At 42.1% G+C, this 20645-nt stretch overlaps 1 protein-coding gene across 1 annotated transcript in view; it reads left to right on the forward strand.

The window, feature by feature from the left end:
• Positions 1–1268: 1268 nt before the first annotated feature.
• Positions 1269–20645, forward strand: part of CLVS2 (clavesin 2) — a 53485-nt gene continuing 34108 nt past the window's right edge. The window contains exons 1-2 of the mRNA XM_061990529.1: positions 1269–1657; positions 12677–12851. Of these exons, the coding sequence (XP_061846513.1) occupies positions 1269–1657; positions 12677–12851 (564 nt within the window). The remainder of the gene's footprint in view (positions 1658–12676; positions 12852–20645) is intronic.

The following is a 20645-nucleotide window of genomic DNA, read 5'->3' on the forward strand; positions in this document are numbered from 1 at the left end:
CAAAAAAAGAGGGTTATTTTCTTCCCAGCTTTTCAAGCCCACCATGCTCCACGTTAGGAAATTAAGAGAGGATTGCAAGCCATCGTATGGTGAACGAGATTTACGCGGACCCTTGGGCCTGGCTCCCGCTGGATGCTCTGCGGGGGCTCACATGCGTCCTCCCAGACCGAGAGAGTTCCCGCAGCCCCCCGCCCTCGGGCAACCACCATCTTGTTCCCCGCAGCTCCGGCGCGGCTTTGCGCAACACGCCCTTCCCCGCGGCCGCCGGCCTCTCCCCACCGCCGCGGGGCAGGGCGCGGCGCGGGCGCGGAGCTGCGAGGAGGAGCGCGGAGGCCGCTGCCCGCGGGGGCGGCTCTCGCGCGGCGCTGGGGGCAGGTGCCGCTGCTCGCCGCGGTGGGCGCGCGCCCTGCGTGCCTGCGCGCGTGCGCGCGCGTGCCAGGCGGGGCCGCGCAGCAGGCAGCCGCGCGCCAGCGGGTGCCACCGGCGAGCCGGGGCGGGGAACGCAGGAGGGTGCAGGGCCGGGGCGAGCATCCTCGAGAGCGACGCTCCGTTTGTCTTTCCGGGCTCAGCGCCGGCGGGCGGGAGGCTCTTGTACCGGCGTTGGTACCTGCGGATCGACTCTCCTTCGCCTCGCTTTTTTTTTTTTTTTAGTTTGTTGCTGTGTTTTTTGGGGTTTGTGGTTTTTTTTTTTTTTTTTTTACCCCTCTTTTACATCCAGGAGACGCTTCTGAAGTGGGGCGAGCGCTGATCTTACGTAAATGGTGCTGCTCCAGAGTGGTCAGCCCACTTGTCAGCCCCGGGCCAGGGGAGCGCTCCCGGGAGCCGCTCGCCCTGCGTAGCGCCCGGGCTGAGAACCGCGCTGACACCGGCACCGGCGGGGGTGGGCGGCGAGCGACAGTCGATAGCCCGCAGCCCCGTCCCCGGGGGGTTTCGGCAGCTCCGCGGACCGGCTGCGAGGATGCTGCGGTGCGTCGGACCCCGCGGCGGCGAGGAAGCGATGTCAGAGAGATAACGCGCCTCCGCCGGCAGCCCGGGGGCGGTCTCGGTGCCAGCCCCCCCCGGGACCTGGCTGCCTGGGAGCCCCTCGCTTCTCGGAGGCCGGACTGGCAGCGGCGGCGGGGCCGGGAAGCGGCGGGGCGAGGCCCGGCGGGACCGGGGAGCGACGGCCCGCCGTGCCGGGCCACCCCGCCTCCGGGTGGCAAGCGCCCGGGAGGCTGAGGAGCGCAGGCAGCAGAAGCGGAGAGGAGCGGGAGGAGGAGGGCAGCACCATGACTCATTTGCAGGCAGGTCTCTCCCCGGAGACTCTAGAGAAAGCCCGACTAGAGCTGAACGAGAACCCTGACACCTTGCACCAGGACATCCAAGAGGTGCGGGACATGGTGATCACCCGGCCGGACATCGGCTTCCTCCGCACCGACGATGCTTTCATCCTGCGGTTCCTGCGGGCCAGGAAGTTTCAGCACTTCGAGGCGTTTCGCCTCCTTGCCCAGTACTTTGAATATCGCCAGCAGAACCTGGACATGTTCAAGAGCTTCAAGGCCACAGACCCGGGCATCAAACAAGCACTGAAGGATGGCTTCCCCGGCGGACTGGCCAACCTGGACCACTACGGCAGGAAGATCCTCGTCCTTTTTGCTGCCAACTGGGACCAGAGCAGGTAAACGCAGAGCCACCCGCCTGCCTTAACCCCTCTTTCCCCGGGCAATGTGTGGGAAAAGCTGCGCCATAGCAGTGAGAGGGTGATTGGGCAGCAGGGACCCACCCGGCTCTGCCCACAGAGGGCTGGACAGCAGCCTGGAAGGCAGAGGGAGAAGAGAAAGAAATGTATTTTGTGGCTTAGGGCCTTTTCATCCTTCTTTCCCATTCTTAGGCTCTGAATTTCAGGAGGAAAGTAGGAACTGCTCAGATGCTCTTCTCACTTGGCTAGTATGAAATTTACACCCTTCTGCCTCCCCTTAGCTGAAGTGAACTGGCATGGTAGATGCTGGGCTTAAACCCCTGACAAAGGCTGGTTGCCATTTCTGTGCTGATCTTTCTGCTTCAGTGTGCATAGTTTCTCCGGTGCCATAGGAGAAAGTGGGAGATGCTATTTGCAAAACAAGAGTATCCGTCATAGCTTTTGAGCTGAGAAGTTTGCCTGAGCAGGAAGCTGAGGCTCTGTATCCTTTCACTCAGCAGAAGGAAGCTCTTCCTGAGCCACCTGGAAATGCCAGGATGGAAGTTACAGTAAAGACTTATTTTCCCCACTAATGCTGCTCTAAGTGTGAATTCCTGGCATAACAAGATGCAAGCACATAAATCTTTGGTAGCAAGTTGAAGGAGGTTAGTGCAGTCCCTAGAACAATTTCTGGTCTGTTTTGAGACTGCTGTAGCCTGAAGATGACTTAGCAGGCTGACCCAAGAGCTGTTTCCCTTCAACACTTTCTTTCAGCAATCAGCTTGATATTAAGTGACACTATTCAGTTATTCTAACTACCTCATCGGGTGTCATGCCCAGTTTTTCCAGCATTCCATAGTTACATCCACAAAAATAGCTTGATTTTCAGTACATGTAAGTGAATGAATCCATTAAGAGTCAACTCTGAAGCCTGCTCCTATGAGCACTGCATCATATCCCTAGGCACCCAACCCAAGAGCAGGTTTAGGATCTGAAGCACCTATTTGTAAGGAAACTTAAAAATCTTGCTAGTCACCTTCACATGAACCTAAATAATCCTTTCTGCAGTCAACACAGGCTGGGCATCTGCAGTGCTGAGTGGTCAGGGCAAGTATCCCAAGCTCAACTATTCTGAAACATGAGGAGGACACAAACAGGTAGCAATGTGGATAGAAAGGACAAAATCTGGGGCATTGGCATACTTAAGCCTGCCTTTTAAGTATTTGCATAGTTGTCCTGTACAGTTGCAGGCTGTGTCAATAGCCATTGCAGGGAGTGATCCCACAGCTCCCTGCAGCAGTCAATGCTACAGCTAAGGATGGATGTCTGCCTGAAGGGCTGCTGGCCCACCATGGCTTTCCTGCTCTCCAGACAGGGTGACCAAATCCACACTGCCTATGGAGAGAGTTTCCTGGTCCTTGGTAACCTATGAATCATGTGCAGGGACTGGGAGAAAGCTGTCTGGCACAAATCAAATCTGCCCACGATCAGGCTAGCAATTAGAAAGTGTAGATGAAGGTATGCAGAGCTGGGGCCAGTGTCCTTTTCTGGTTGTATGCTTTGGTTTTCTGGCAGTGATGATGAAGATAAGGACTCTCTGAGCAGACTCCATTTCACACATAAGGACCTTCCTTATTTCCCACAAAAATGACCAAGTCAACTTTTTATTTTAAAAACTCTTAAAAATCCTCAAATGAAGAAATAGATGTTGAGGCTTTTTATTAAGTAATGTGTCTACCATGAAGAAGTTCCATTGCTAAACATAGTGTGGCCTACTGTTATCTCATTAACAAAAAAAACGACAAAAGCTTTATGTGAGACTTTTCAGATGATTAGTTCCTAGTCAAAAGAACACCAAGAATTCAAGTTCTGAGATCTAATAGCATTTAAGAAAATAATTTTGATGGGAAAAGGATAGGTTTATTTTCTTCTTAATTTTGGATGTGCTGACATTTAAACTACATGAGATCAGTGTATCAGCCGAATCTATTTTCTTTTGCATGAAGTCCTATTGATAAGATTATTATTTATGATACAACAGGGAAGTGACTGGGGTACACAGGGGTACCTAATGGCCATGTTTGCAATTGGGTTCCTGTTGCTTTTCAGCACTGCCTGCCTACCATAATCCCTCCAAAGTGAGGGATTTGTTTTCAGAAAGACCACTCAGACAAAGGAGAGTGAACTGAAGCCCAGCTGCGGGGAGTGGCTTGTTCTAAGGCACATGACAAGTCAGTGACAGATCTGGGAATGGAGCTAGGTCACTCTGTTTTCTAATTAATGTAGCATCTTCCCTTGTCTGATGTTCAGCAGCTGAACCTGGGTAGCATTTTGCAAGGAATGTATACTAGAGCTGCTATGCAATATGACTCAAGCTTTCGCCTTAACTGACTTGAGATCTTACAGTACCTAAACCAGTGCTCCTCTTACAGCAACACTGGGAAGATTACTTTTTGTAGTCTCTCTTGTTAAGACCTCTTCATATGCTTCATATACTAAGTTAATAGAGCACAGCAAGCCTGCAAATTTATCACATGTGCACGAGTTATTATGGCCAGCATGTAACAATTAGAAAGAAAAAGTTCCAATTTGTTACTTAAAGGAATAGCAGACGTACTATAGATGATTTATATAGCACTGGCAGCCTATGATTTACATTGTTCCAATTAGAAAGAAAAACGTGGGAGGCAGAAAATTCCTATGGTAAAACAAGCCTGTGGACTACATGTTAAATCATTAAATTAAAGCAGGGCCTGAATACTGTACCAGATGTCCTACCATCTGAACAACTAAATGAGACGTGCATTTAAAACAAACAAACAGAAAAAAGAAAGGTGAAGGATAATGCATTGAGTAGCTTTTCAATGGGACCCTGTCTCACTCTCCAACCTGTATCTACTATGGGGAAAGTGAAGATGGGTGACATTCCTGCCAGGAGGCTGGATAGCACTCAAAGAGGGATCAGCCTTCCTTATTAGTTTCCAGATTGTTGATTCATAATTACATTTGGCATGTAGGTGTGTACATGCATTTCAAAACTCCCTTCTTCTTAATGTGTCCAGCTGGTGAAGTTCTTTTTCAGTTAATGGTACAATTAACTTCAACTCTCAGCAGCAAGGGATATGTTTTCATTCCTGTTCTTCTGTATGCTTCATGGCATCTGTACACAAATTGCCTAGGAAAATCAATCCGTTTTGATGCTATTTATTTTGAATCTTTCCCAATATTAATTATCTTGGATTTTTTTTCCTAGAAAGTGCCATAGAAAAGAGCTGTAGAAGTGTGCAGTAATACCTAGTTCCTGTCTGTGTCACACTGACCCAGTCAGCTCATACCGTCCTCAGTGAATATGGAAATCCGCTGCACTCATTACTGTGTTAGCTCTGTTGTTGCATGAGATGATTTACAGCAGGGCAAAGATAAAGTCTACTGGTTTGCTTTCAAAACCATGCTTTCATGTGTAGAAGTGCTAGAAACTTTTATTCCCATTAAATGAAAGTTTTAATTCTTCAGCTTATTAGGAGGTTGGTCTGCTCATCAGCTCGCTGTTAACCACAGGTGAGTTGGCAGGGTATTTTTTAAGCTCTGATGGAGGCAGTGTGACAAAATAAATAGTAATGCTATATATTAACAATAAAAAAATAACTGGTTAATGGAGTTGATTTTTGTTTGGAAGTGATATCTTTCAAATAATAATTATAAACTAGTGCAAACACTGTCATTTTCTCTATGGTATCTCCTGCTGACTGATGCTGTCTTACTATTTCATAGCTTTCTCACAGGTACCCATATCTACCTATTAACACTTTTATTTAGACTGAATATTTTGGCTAAGGATCTTTTTAATCAATACTAACATAAAATTTAGGTCAGCTGAATCTTCATCTGTGGCTGTTAGATACTGGGCTAACATAAGAAGTAATAAATTGTATTAAATCTTAATCTAAAAGATAAGCAGTTTTAACTTCTCTATGCATTTTTTAAACACTGGAGCTCTCTTTTTTTTTTTTTAAGAATAAGGGTTCTCAGGGCATGCTGACTCTATTTAAGCTGAATAAGTATAAGAGAAGTTTTGATTCTTCATCTTTTCAGCATTCAAGTCTGTACCCAGACTGACAAACCAAAGAGATCTGAGGCATTATTTCTAGGTACTCCTTTGTGCATCTTGAGGGCTCTTGTTCCACTGAAATTCTAAAATGATTAAGCCAGAGAAGTAGGTTAAAAAAGGGTTGATGGCTCAGAGGCTTGACCGGCTTTCTTGTTTAAAGCACAGTGACACAAGAGCTCATTTAACAGAAACCTTTACTTGTCCAACTGGTGATGATCTTCAAATACAGACTATGCATTCCTTACATTTTTGGGACCTTCAGGAGACATGTGACTTAAATTCAGGCAAAAGACACCTACCATTTATGTGGTCTAGTTAACAGTTTGCATCCTGAGAGGCAGGCTCATGCCACTCAGCTTTAATTCTCGAAACAACTTGAAATTTCTTGGTATTGGAAGGAGATGCCAAATAGCAGCAGAGATAGAAGGGCAGCTCTGCCAAATCAGATTATCAATGCAGAAGTGAACCGACTGGAACCAGAATCAGGTTAAACAGATGATACAGTGGATGCCACCCATCATCAAGAACATAAAATATTGAAAACAGCTGACACAGCTGGGTTTGACAAGAGACATCTGTACCCTGCAATCTCCCTGTCTCTTTCTCTTGGCCTGGTGGAAATCACAGTGGCCTCTGGGTATGAAGATGCATAGACCACATAACCAAGAGGTAAGGGGAAAGACAGTAGTGACTTGATAGCAGTGTCAGCCAGACTGTTTTTCCCAGAAACCCTTAGAAATACTTTGAATCTTTTCATATCCCTTAAAAAATTCTCAAAGAACTTTTCTGTAAAAGGGAAATTGCTGCCTCTGTTAAATTACAAGAGTGTGGGATGCTGAGTTGCTTGTTTGAGCAGTTATGTTCTTAACAAATCAAGACCTCAGTGTAGCATTACTGTAGAAAGCGCTGTTGCTGTCGTGGTTGAAATAGTAGCCATCCTGAAGCATTTGAAAGAATCACTGTCAGTGTGGCTATTAACTTGTCAAGCCTTCCCAGGCTCATTGCTTTAAAGTCAACCAGAATGAATAATTTCAAGAGGTAGCAGAGTGTGTCTGCGCACTAGTCCCCACCTCATTCGAAGTCAAACCAGGACACACATAGAAAAGGAATGTTAAGAGTGCATTATATATATGATAACATATTTCCAGCACTTGTTACTTACATTAACAAGAGGGCTAAAAAAGTTGTCAGCTCTTCATTGAATTAAGCATGGTTCTATAAATAGAAGGCATTAAATAAATTGAAATTAACCACGAGTTCTCGATTATCCTAGCAATTTGTAATACCTTGCTAGGTACAATATGTCACATAAGAGGCTGTTTACACAAGTGAATGCAACTGAATTTATCCATAAGTAAATAAGTATTTATTTTAGCACAGTCTAACTCCATGCACTGCAGCAAATCAGGCCCAGCACACCCTGACAGGACTGGAGCAGTCGTTGTAAAACCAAGGACAGGGCAAAATGAGTGGCTTTCTTTCCCCTAGATACACGCTGTCACTGAACACATATTGCTAAGAATAAAACATGACCATCTTTCCCTCAGACTGAACACCATGGCCTTTTAAAATTAAAGGCCGATATCTGTTTTTTATTCTCTTTTTTTTCCTAAGTAGAAAGGCAGTCAAAGGCATCTTGGACCTTTTGTCTCACTTTTGATTGGTTATGTTTCTATGTCTATGGAAAATAATTTCAGTGTGAAATAAAAGTTTCAGCAGCACAATGCAGAGTAATTTTTCTCGTCTTCTTTTTATGTAGGATTTTAGTTTCCTTGAAGTCCCACCAAAAATAGGGTGTCTTTTATGTCAGAGTCTGTGGACCCTGATGCTGATGTGAACAGTAGCAGCAGTGAAATATTGGACAGTATGAGGCTGGAGCGCATTAAAGATGAGTCTTTATGCAAATAACTCTGTGCTGTGTGAAAGCTTCAGTATAGTTTCTTTCACCATGTTTCCTTTGCTTGAGTTGTTCAGCTGATACTTTGAATGCTCTGCTTGTGATCTACACTGTCTAAAATTTCATCTGTCACATGGGGTATACACTTCTGGCTTGCCTCAGCATGTTTCTGGAGTAAAAGCTGTTTTTAATATCCACTAATGGATTTGTCTTTCTTGTCCTTTTTTTTTGTACTGTACTTAAGTAAGGTATCAAAACCAAGAGAAGAGGTCCATTACAGAATGAGGGGTAGCTCCTATCTTCAACTAATTGCCCTGAAGTGTATTTGAAGTGGGAAGTTTGGTTATTAGTGACATGTCCCTGTATACTCCTGATGTGGTTTTTATAGATATAAGTAGCACTTCAGATACCTTGCTCCTGCAGGAAGTTTTGGTCTTAGTTAGGCCTGTGTTCTTCAGGACTTGTTTTCCCTGAGAGGACAACCTTTTGGCTTTTTCAGTAAGTAAATGTACAGTATCATCATTGTGATTGTGGTCAGTATTCTGTACAGTAAGATATAAGTGGTGGTCAATATTTGTGGTGGCTTAACGTGACCCATCAACTAAAGCCCATACAGCTGCTCTTTCACTCTCTCTCTGGTGGGATGAGGGAGAGAATTGGAAAGGTAGAAGTGAGAAAACTCATGGGTTGAGATGAAGACAATTTAATAGGTAAAGCAAATGCCATGCTGGCAAAACAGAACAAGGAATTCATTCACTGCATCCCCTCTGCAGGCAGCTGTTCAGCTATCTCCAGAAAAGCAGTGCTGCACCACACTTAATGGTTACTTGGGTTGACAAATGCCATCTCTCCGAACGTCCTCCTTCCTTCTTCCCCAGCTTTATATGCTGAGCAGGACATTTTGCTAGTTCGAGTCAGCTGCCCTGGCCATGCTTCTTCCCAGTTTCTTGTGCACCTCTTTGCTGGCAGAGCATGGGAAACTGAAAAGTCCTTGACTTAGGATAAGTACTGCTTAGCAATGACTAAAACATTAGCATGTTATCAACATTATTCTCATACTAAATCCAAAACAGAGTACTGTACCAGCTACTAGGAAGAAAATTAACACCGTCTGAGCTGAAACAAGGACAATATGCTACAGATTTGTGGAGGCCCAGCCCTGCGACCATTGATTACTCTCTGTGGTGGCTGAAATCCTGGTCTCATTGATGCCTGACAGTTTTGCTGTTGACTTGGATTAATTCAGGACACAATTTGGTGTATTTGTGTTTATATGTATACATCTATATATTTAGCCCTTAAATATATATAAATGCATTTTATGCCAGTCTTAGAAACCTGACTGGCTTCATAAACAAAGAATCTTTATGTCTAATGTACCAGATTTCTAGGAGCCTTGTGCCACCAGGGAGCTGTTAATCCAAGGCATGTGATGTCCTCTTGAACTCCCTAGGGAGGACATTAGAGGTCTACATGAGGAACTTGGAACTCATCTTGGACTGGATGTAGGGTGCTTACAGCAGCCTTCTGCTTCATGAATGTCTTCTCTTGGAGAGTGAGACAGCTCAAATATAAAGTGAGCTTGAGGCTAATTTTAGGATTTGAATATTTCTAATGTGTGTTTCTTCTGTGAGCTATGATAGATGACTTTCCTCGGAATGAGACATTGACTGCTCTCCCAATGTCTCACCTGACATACTTTCTTTCTCAGTTCAACATTTTTCCTGGGAAAGCATCTTAGAGAGTGTTCTCTCCATCTAATTTCATAAAGCAATAAAAAAAAAAAAAATGGAGACTTCCACCATCTTGTGGAGATAACTAGGGGTTTAAAGGCAGTTGGCCATGCTCTGAGCCCAGCCTCCACCCTGAATGTGATTCTGTAAGCCTCTTTCCCTTAGGCATGTTTTAATCCCAATGCTGACAGTTGTACAAAATGCATGTTGTACAGGAAATTCTTACTTCCTCTGTTGATTAGGTGCCCTCCGCTCTCCATGCACCACTGGTATATTACAGAATCACAGAATCTGAAGCGTTGGAAAGGACTTTGAAAGATCATCTAGTCCAACCCCCTGCCAGAGAAGTCCTGCTAGAATAGGTCACACAGTAACTTGTCCAGGTGAGTTTTGAATGTCTCCAGAGAAGGAGATTCAACATCCATCTGGGTAGCCTGTTCCAGTGCTCCGTCACCCTCACAGTGGAGTTTTTCCTTATATTTCTTTGGAACCTCTTATGTTCCAGCTTGTACCTGTTGCCCCTTGTCCTATCATTGGACATCATTGAGAACGGCCTGGTTCTATCCTCCTGACAACCACCCTTTATGTATTTATAAACATTAAAGAGGTCACCCCTCAGTCTTCCCTTCTTCAAACTAAAGAGCCTCAGCTCCCTTAGCCTTTCATCATAAGGGAGATGCTCCACTCCCTTCATCTTTGTGGCCCTGCACAGAACTCTAATATTATTAGAGTATTAGTATTACCTAGATAACTAGCTGGTATTATTACTATTAGCTAGCTAGGCTGGTCTGCAGATACACTAGACAAACCACAACGTTTTTAGTGTGAGTAAAACCATTTATAGTTTTCATACTGCAGAATGCTCTCCTCGCATCCCATTATACATGTGGAAACTCCTTTGGGAAAGGAACAATGAATGACTTAATTTTTCCTCTTCGCACTGTAGTGCTGGGGATGTTTGTTTATTTGCTTATTCAGAGGTATCAGCAGTGGCGGTGGCATTTTCCCCAAGTGTCCAGCATTTGGTCTTGGGGGAGCAGCTCTGCTTGAGGAGAGGGGGAGCATCAGCCGCATTGTGCTTGAGGCATTGGCCTTGACACACCAGCCTCTCGGCTGTCAGGTGAGTTTACTCAGGGCAGGCAGGGCACCCCAGGTTTTCTTCACTGTGCCTGCTGCAAAAGTTATGTCCTGGTCTTACCATTCTTGGATGCTAAAACTGTGCTAATGATTTTAAAGAACCAGAATTTGAACATTTTTAAAGCATGCCTTTTTTTTCTCCCATGAAGAAAATTCCATTTACAGAAATGGTTTGATTTTTTTTCCTACAAAAAGAAAACAGAGAATTTTTGTGTTTTTAGAATTTCCATAGGGGAATTACAGGGAAGATTTTTTTCTTATGCTGTTTCCTCTACCAGTTGAAAAAAGCTGGACAAAAAGAGGGAGAGTGCCCAACTTCCTGTAAACCTTAGATCTCAGAAAAGGAGAGCCTCAAAAAAACCTTAAATCTCAGGAAAATGAGGAGAAAAGTGAATATCAAAACTTTTATCCCAGTCAATCAAACCAAATTCAAAACAAGATAAGAGTCTCCAAAATGAAGAGAAGAATGTTGTAAAACCATACTTCCCTTAATGTTTTCTGAGGAAAACACTTTATCTTGTTCACTTGTTTGGCTGACATTAAGAGAGTCCTCTTTTAGTCCCTTTCCTAGGAATGCATAGTTAGGAAGGTCACTGATTTTTAGTTGGCTAAAAAAAACCATGATGGAACGATGAAAGGAGTCAGATAGAGCAGATTAATTTAACTTGTGTTATTTCCTTTTGCAGATAATTTCAAAATACAGTTACATACGAAGTGGAACAGTGTACTCATGTTAAAGCAAGTAGAATTCAGCATAATTTAATGTAATTTCTAAATAGACACACGTGCTCCTTGCTATATATGCAGAATGGTTAAGATTTCTCTGGGGACTCATAATTTTGAGAACTTCTGTGTTTGATATCATGGGGGACTTTTGAAGGGCTTTATTTAAAAATAGGTGCACAAACACTGAAGATTTAACTCTTTTGTTCCTGGAATATTCACTTCTCTGATATTTTTCTGATTTAGCTTTCTAATGTCGCATCTGATACTGTGGTGCAGACTGGCAAATTTCCATCTGTTTCAGTAGCTATTTATCTTACTTTTAAAAAAGACTTTTAGATATTAAAAATAGCTTGTAAAAATAAAAACTTGAACTTCCACTTTTATATCTCTTAAAAAAAACACAGGTAATTCTGGGGTTTTACCTTTTTTTAAAAAAAAAAAAATCTCAATAAGCTGAACTGCAGGTTGACTAATAAGACTATTATATGCCAGTCTAAAGATGACATTGCTGTGTATATATAAGCTATTCAGCTGCTGTATGAGGTGCTTTAGCTTCAGAAAAGAAAGATTATACTCAACAGGGCTTGGCAATATGGAATTATGTCTTCTTTTACAAGATTGTCCATCTAAGAAAAGTATATGCATGTATGTAAACCATATACTTACATATTGATGGTGATATCTTTGTAAACCTAAATTTAAACTAGAAAAATCTGGGACAAATGAGTACCACATTCCAAACTCACTCCTGGAACCACATAATTTGAATATACAAAGTGCTCAGAAGGCAGTTAGGTAGCTCTTAAAAGGTTGATATTGTTCTCAATCAGAAACACCTCAAAGCTCTAGTGTGTGTTGCTATCTGCTCTCAAGGTCCTTGAGTAATCAGCCTTCTGTAATACCTTTTGTGGTATTTTTGTGGAAACATTACTCAGAGAGAGAGACAAGGAGAGCATGTGGAAATGTCTTTTTGGCTCATAGTTACGCAGAAGCTGTTACTTCAATCTCTTGCAAAAATGTAGGAGGAAACTTTGGGTCTAAGCTTCTGGTGTTAGATTTTTGTATCATGATTTTAGAAGAAAGTTTGCACCTATATATTTGTACAGACATTTAATAACACACATAGATATTAAAGCAGATTAGGAGACTACAGGTAAGTTCAAATTTTGTTTTAGTGTGTTGTAGTTTGTTTTGGCTTGCTGATGGTCTAGATGTACATAATACTGCTCCAGAGGATGAGTTCAGGTAACTGAGCTTTTGATTCTTTCCCAGCTTCACATACTCATGACTTCTGAGGCTACGTTTGCGCTCTTTGAGTAGAACTTTTGACAAGTAGTACAAAAGAAGAACTCTCAGAACTTCTTCATGTCTGTGGTCATTGCTCCTTTCCTAACTGACTCTCCTCTTCACGTTCACAGGTACACACTTGTGGATATTTTGCGTGCCATACTTCTTTCTTTAGAAGCCATGATAGAAGACCCTGAGCTTCAAGTGAATGGATTTGTTTTGATTATAGATTGGAGCAACTTCACCTTCAAGCAGGCCTCCAAACTCACACCAAGCATGCTTAGATTAGCCATAGAAGGCCTCCAGGTAACATTCTTCTTTTATTTCTTTTCCTAATTCTCCTTTGTTTTGCAGTGCATTACAAATCTAGATGGCTAAAAAACCTCCCAAATCCAAGAACTTCTGAATAGCAAGGCTGTTAACACCTTACAAGCTAACATGTGAGCTCAGTCATCTAACAGCAGTAACTCCTGGTGTGTAGGCTTCTTCTTTGCCATAAATAAGAGGAAGCTTTTTTGTCTTTATTCCGAAGTGTCTGGCATTCTGTAAATTCACACTGTAGCTTCTGCAGTGACAAGTTGGAAGTAAGCTGTTTACCATGTCATTTTGCACAGGACTAATGAAGTACCGTTTGCTCCTGCCACGTCAGGTTGTTTTTTTTCATTTATTCCATTGGAGGCAGGCTCTACATCATTTGTCTTGAAAAGCATGAGGCACTGTGATTAGACTGTTAGCTGGGACTATTTACTCAAAGTTCAGCATGTGCTTGGCTCTTTTGCTGGGTCAGGATTAATTTGATCAGCAGCTTCTGGGACTGAGTAGACAGTGATTTAGATTTCTTTCTGCTCATTGTAAATGCACTTTACATGGCACTGGCACATTGGTGACATAACTCTTGTCTGCCTCCTATGATCTTTAATGCTTATTAAAATGAAAAATTAGAGTCTGTAAAGTAAAACTTTACAGTAGTTGTTTACTGTGCAAGCTTGAGTTGCTATGTTAAAAATACCAGTAGTTCGCTACTCTGCAGTGTGCCTTGGCTTTGCAAGGACATATATTCCTTTTCTGTGATGTTTTTATCATTTATACATTTTTATTACTCATAAAACAAAAGCCTTATCTTTGAACTTTGTTCACTTTGATATTGCAATTTTTGAAGAAACTTGCATAGCAGTAGTATGGAATTTTGATCTAAATCTTGAAATGGCTTCACTGGTATTCAGCCTGCTGTTGCTCACAGAAGGGTAGTGACAGTCATGAGACAAAGATCTCTGTCTTCATTTTTGTTGTGTTTCTTTATGCAGTGATGTAATTCCATGGTCTTGAGAACTACATCAGAAGGCAGCAGTGATATCTGCACTGCATTTCTTTTTATTGCTTTCAAAGTTTTCTTTTGTGTGCTGTTTTTCAATGTTAGCCAGTGTTTTCTCATGTAGAACGTAAAGAAATACTTTAATTGCCCATGTTTCTAAATGGTGGTGTTTCTTCTTGGACATTAATCAGATATTATTATTTTGACAAGAACTGCAGTGGAAAATGGCATCTGAAAATATGACCTACTGTGATATACTGAGCTTCAAATGGGCTCTGAGGCTCTGTATTCTCCTGCCATCAGTTCATCACTGAGTTAAGGTGAACTCCATTGGCTTAACTCCATACCCCAGCTTTGTATATTTGAATGTCACCAGTCTGATGATATCCAGCATTTTGTGCCCACTGTCCTCAGTCCTGTTGACTCCAGAGATGTAAAACTGGGCATGACATGGACAGGAAGAGAGAATGAGAAGGCACCAAAATGAAATTGCAATTGTGAGGTAAAACTCTGCCAGCACAAAAGGTATCTGTCCTAATCTGTGACAGGTGTTATTATCTGTAAGCAGCTTCTTTTACAAGGCCTTTTACCACAAATATTTTGAAGAAATCAATTAGTTTGGCTCTCATGATACAGAATTTAATTTTCTAGCCAGTGAGAGAATGAGAGCTCAAATTCTTATATTAGCAAAATTCTCTAGTGATATTTTCCCAGTAGTTACAGTACTTGGGGGGTTGTTTAATTTCATTTAAAAAAAAATTATTCTTGGAAGTTTTTCTAAGTACTAAAGACAACTGTACTGAGCATCTTGGAGGTAGAACCTCACTTCAGAAACAATTGTGAAAGGGAAAGAAATGAGTGGAAGGCATGGTGGAAAGATGATACAGAGACGCTCTGGGCAAGGCACAAGTTTATTTGCTCCTTCTTGCAAGATTTCATGCCTGAACTGTTACATTCCCTTATCCTCCACAAGGACTGCTTTTGTGTTTATTTTGAACAAAAATGAGTGGCAGAAACATTCTGAATTATGTCAAAGTAAAAAATGCTTAGTCAGGTGGTATGAAAAAGAAGAACAACTAGTACACACTGTTTATTTATTATCTTTGTAAATACTCTCTGTTTAATCAGAGAAATGGAATTTACTTTGGCTTAGAAGATTTAACAGGACTCAAGATGTATAAGATTTAATAAGGCTCAAGATGCTGAACTTTACCATTTGGGGAATTTAAATATTTGAGTTACTTGGGTGGAAAGAGACAGGGAAAGTGGAATAAATGACCATTGAATTTGATGTTAACCAAATCCCTTTGCCTTCTGAATGAAATCTAATAAATTTGCATGATATTTGCTTAGCTTCCATGGTGAGCAGGATATTCAGTATGGTATGTACCAAGAAAGCTGATTACAAACTATGGCATTTCTGGGCTCTTCACAGCTGATCTCAGAAATTGTTTTTGAAAGTAAGATAAGTAAATATATACATTTTTCTACTGAAGACAAGTTCTCCTATACACTTTGTCTGCATATATATATATGTTAAATGAGAGTATGAAAAGAATCATACCCCAACCGACTTTTTTGACATAAGAAAAACTTCCTAGGTAGTTGTTTGCAGAAGAGTATTTTAAATGTTAAGGGACAGTGGTTATCTGTAAACTAATGTGAATTTCCATCATAGTCATCACAATGGTGCTGTACCTACCAATTTGTGCCAATTTTTACATCAAATAGTGTTGCTAGCAAGAAGCAAAAACCTCCTTTTAAGGTTGGGGCATGTGGTGATTTAGCCCTGGCTGGGTGCCAGATGCCCACCAAGTCGTTCTGTCACTCCCACTCCTAAACTGGACAGGGGAAGAAAGGTAATGAGAGGTTTGTGAGTCAAGATAAGGACAGGGAGATCACTTAGCAATTAGCATCATGGGCAAAACAGACTCAACTTGGAGAGAAAAGGATTGATTTATTAATGAACAATCAGAACAGAGTAGGGAAATAAGAAATAAAACCTGAATCCTAAAATACCTTCCCCTACCTCTCCTTCTTCCCAGGACCCTCCTTCCTTCTCCCCTAGCAGCGCAGGGGAGTTAGAGTCAGTTCATTCCAGATGGACTTTACCGCTGCTTCTTCTCAGGTGGAGGCCTCCTCACACATCCCACTGCTACACTGTGTGATCCCTCTCACGGGAGACAGTCCTCCATGAACTTCTCCAACATGAGTCCTTCACATGGGCTATAGTTCTTCATGAACTGCTCCAGCATGGGGCCTCCCATGGGGGCAGCTCCTCACACCCTGCCCCAGTGTGGGTCATCCACCGGGAGAAAAGTCCTTCAGGTACTGACTGCTCCAGCCTGAGTCCCTCACAGGATCACAACTCCTGACAGCAAACCTGCTCTGGTGTGGGCTCCTCTTTCCCAGCGTGTTCCAAGGTCCTGTCAGGAACTTGCTCCAGGGTGAGCTTCCCACAGAGTCACAGCCTCCTTCAGGCACCTACCCGCTCCATGGGCTGTGAGTGGATCTCTGCTCCCTGGTGGCCTCCACGGGCTGCAGGGGCACAGGTGCCTCACCACGGGCTGCACATGGGGAATCTCTTTTCCAGTGCCTAAGCACCCTCCTCTCCCTCTTTTTCCACTCACCATGGTGTCTGCAGAGATGTTTTCACATTCTCACTCCCTGTTGCTGCTGCAGTTAAGCAACTGCCCAGCAACTTCTTCCCCTTCTCAAATACGTTATTCACAGACGCATTACCTCAGTCACTGTTTGGCCAGGCCTTGGTCAGCTGCAGGGTCCATCTTATAATTGACTGGAAATTCTTTGAGATGTGAGATTGAAACCCCTGCCTTGACTTCAGCATCTTGTATTGGCTCTCCCCATTGTATTCAGTGCATGGGTGTTTGTGAATCTCAGTCTTTAGATGCACACTTCTCTCCATTCATTAATTTCTGTAGCTAAGAACAAATTTTGGGCTTGTGAAGGAGCATCAGCTCTGTTCCTGAGAGCAGGGAGTATTACAGCACTGTGTGCTGCAATTCCTGAGCACCTTGAATAAATTATTTTCAAAAACTTTACGTAATTTTGCCTCTTCACCAGTAAGGGGTTACAATCTGCATGCTTCAGCTACTTTTCACTTAGAAAGGAGAACTTTTGAGAGCTCAATAGAAAGTCAGCCCCAAGTTTCAATAGGCAATGATGAACTCTATGCTCTTATCATGCAAGAATGATACCTTGATGTTATGGTTTGATAAACAGCTCTATGAAAATATCATATCAATACATAGTGTTGCTCAAAAAAGCAGACCAAAAGTTATAAATTGGAAGGAAAGTAATGGAGAGCAGGGAACATGGTAAAGCCACTGCAAAAATCTATGCGATCACTTCTATGTTGAGTGTTATGGATGCTTCTGATTTTCTGTCTCAGACTACTGTAGGACCAGAGAAGGGCAAAGAACCCCTTAAGGGTGGTTTCTGTATAAGGAACAACTAAGTTGACCGGGAGTCTTCTGGATGGAAGATGAAACACTCTGGAGGAAACTACAGGTATCTGTAAAATAGGATAATTCAGATTGGAGGAGATCAGCCAGTCTAGCCTCCTGCTTAAAGTAACGTCCTTTATGAAGTCAAACTAGGATGAAATCAAGGTGGCTGGAGAGAGTGGTCAAGCTGCTCATGTTCTTTGTTTCCTCCATTTTAAGAAATGGGCATGATCAGATGATACTAGCAAGAAACCTGGCTCTTTATACAGGCATAGCTTTTCTTTGTACAATATCCAGGTAATACGTGAAACTCCCTGCTGTGGGAAATTCTGGATGCTACAAGTTTAATTGTGTTCAGGTAAAATAGATAAGTTTGTGGAAGAGAAATGAACTACAGATTACTAAATACATAAAAACACATCAAAGTTCAGGATTCCTTGGGCTACACATAGTTGGAGATGTGGTGAATGCCGAGCAGAAGTATCATGTGTTGTCTGCATTGTATCTGCTTTAGGCTCTCTTTTTTGGCCTCTGCTAAGGACAACACACATCCTTACATGGACTTCTGGTGGGACATTATTAAGTCAAGTGTATATTCCTCTTCCCCTCTTTAATTATCTTTCTTTCATTTTACTGCTTCTGGCACTCCTATGGCCTCTTCTGCCCAAACAGAACTAGGAACACTTGGACAGGAGGTAGGAGGTTCTGGGTATGATTCTTTTCTTTGTGGTAGTTCTTGTATAGCTACCTATATGGGCATTCCATTAAGTATCATGAGACCATTGTTTTCACAAAGCAAGTAAAAACAGTGTCAAAGATAAAAAATTGAATTTGAAAATTATATGAAAGTTGGTGCTTATTATTAACTCTGATAGACAGTTTTGGGGGTAATTATAAATGAGTTTTCAAACGGAAAGTTGTGGATATGCATAAGACACTTTAAGTGATTATCTGATATTTAAGATTCTAAAACCTTTAACACTAAATCCTTCTTAAATACTTGATTTCTGTTTATCTCATAAGAGTAGTTGCACACATGACAGATTTGTTTTGCATGTTGTTAGGCAAGCTGTACTTCTAAATGCTGAATATCCATGTTTTACCTCGATGTAAAATCTGCGGAAAAGGAGATGATGCACATTTAAACTGGGAGTTGAACGTATGTGGACAGCATTGTTGCAGAAGACAAAAGACTTGCTTTTGGGTTGAGGATGTTTCCAGGAAGAGAGAGCAGTTATGTTGTGGGGGACAAGGCAAGTCTTTCAACTGACTGGGACTCTTGTGTGGGTTTTTTTTTTTTCTGGTAACAAAGGCTTCATAAGCTAAAATAAAATTATTGTTGTGAACATGAAAGCAAGCCAGAATAACACGAAGACAGTGTGTTTGCAGCTACTATTGCTATCCAAAATGTCTTTCAAACAGGTTTCAACAGTGAGTTATAGACAATATCCTCAATCAGATTTGCTGCAGCAGTCTAAAGTGAAAGTAACAGAGACCAGAGTAGGTACAGTCTGGTGATGAAAGGGACAGGACTTAATACTCCCATTTTATTTAAGCATTAACTTCATCACTATCTTACAAAGACTCTTACTGCAACATCACGTTGGTTCAGCTTTCTGTTTAGATATCACACATGATGCTTAAATTTCACCACCTAGTTCTGGACTACATCTATGCAACCAGCAGGTTGCACTGTCAAGAATTCCTAAGCCATGAATTTCCAGAAGTAAGGATGCCTTTGAAAACAGTATTTTGACTTCATGTAATTACATGGTGTCATGCTCTGTGCAGCGCATAAGATTGTTATTGATGAGGTTAAGGAACAGTTAGTCATTACTAGGAATGAGTATCAGTGAGCAACAAACCACTGTGGTAGTTTGAGCCTGGACCCACTACACCACAAAAAAAAGAGGTTTAAATGTCTTTTCATCCAAACTTGAAGCCATGAAACCCAGTCATTCAGTGCTTGGGTTTTCTGCCAGTTTTTGAGAATGAGATCTTCACTTCACACAGTGCTTGGGAGGAAATTAAAAAGTAGGAGGATCAAGTTTTAATTGAAGAATCTTCTACTTTCATGAAGGCTAGTAAATTGTGAATCTTTCCCTATCATTCTATGATTCTGTGATTGATTGTTTTTGTTAAAGATTTAAGAATAAGAATTAAGTGTAACCATGAGGCCAGGACCAGCCCAGAGAGTGGATGAATGTGCTTTTAAATAGCACGATTTTGTACCAGTTCAACTCATGTTCTGTAGCAACAGCAAAATGAGACATTTTTCTTAAGAGCTTGTTATTTTAGAGTGTGCATATATTTGATCTTCTGCACTTGTAAAAAGGCCATCAAAAAGGCTTACCAGCAATTTACTGTGGAAACAGGGTGGATTAGAAATGATTGTTAGTTCTAGCTCCTTGTCTGCTATCTGGTTGGGCTTAACCTGCCAGGTGGAAAAGGATCTGATGACTGGAGCTTGAGTTCAGTTGCTTATAGACATATGTATATAGACATAGCCGTTACTCAGTGTGGTCCCAGCTATTACCCTGTTATTTGAAGACAGAATAATAAATTTCCTTGCCAAATTATTTTATGATGCTCATTGATTAAAAAAATCATTGCATGCCTTTCAAATTGTACTTTATTTATTCTCACAAATACACTTCTAAGATGAAGGGATACTGTTACCTATTTATTTATTTATTTATTTTAAAATTCCAGATGAGAGCTATTCCACTGAAAGATCCCTGTTAAAAATGTCTGCTAATTTGTGGATGCCTACTGTGACAGGTCATGGTCTGATTTCCAGTCATCTTTTATGTGTTTAGAGTCCAGCTGCTACTTCTTTTTTATCAGGAGGGTTCAAGACTTCTAAAGTCTCGATCCTGAACCCTGAAACGAAGAGCCTGAATTTTAGTATGGCCTAAATTTAGAGGTTCTCATTAGATGCTCTCTGAATGGGTGTAGTGCTGTGTGGGCTGCCGCCTCTTTGAACAAATGGTAAGAAGCAATAAACTGAACTCCCCTTTCAGCCCCAGAAACTCTGCTGTGTGGCATCTTACGCAAAACTGTGAGGATGCTTAATGGAGTTAAATATCCCCCACTCAAACGCTGCCATGTAACTGCCTGCAATAGATTGTCATCGTCCCAGTGAATCCATATGTGAAAGAGTGTGGGCACTTTGCCAGCATTTTGCAGATATTTGCTGTAAGCAAGGCATGATTAGTTATGGGGAGCTTGGCTTTCATTCAGGCGCTTTGATCTAGCTGGCACAGGCTATTCTGCCCATTCCTGCTTCCTCTTTTTTCCTCTGAGCAGCCTCTACCTTGG

Source organism: Colius striatus, chromosome 2, assembly GCF_028858725.1.
Source record: "Colius striatus isolate bColStr4 chromosome 2, bColStr4.1.hap1, whole genome shotgun sequence".
Lineage (NCBI taxonomy): Eukaryota > Metazoa > Chordata > Aves > Coliiformes > Coliidae > Colius > Colius striatus.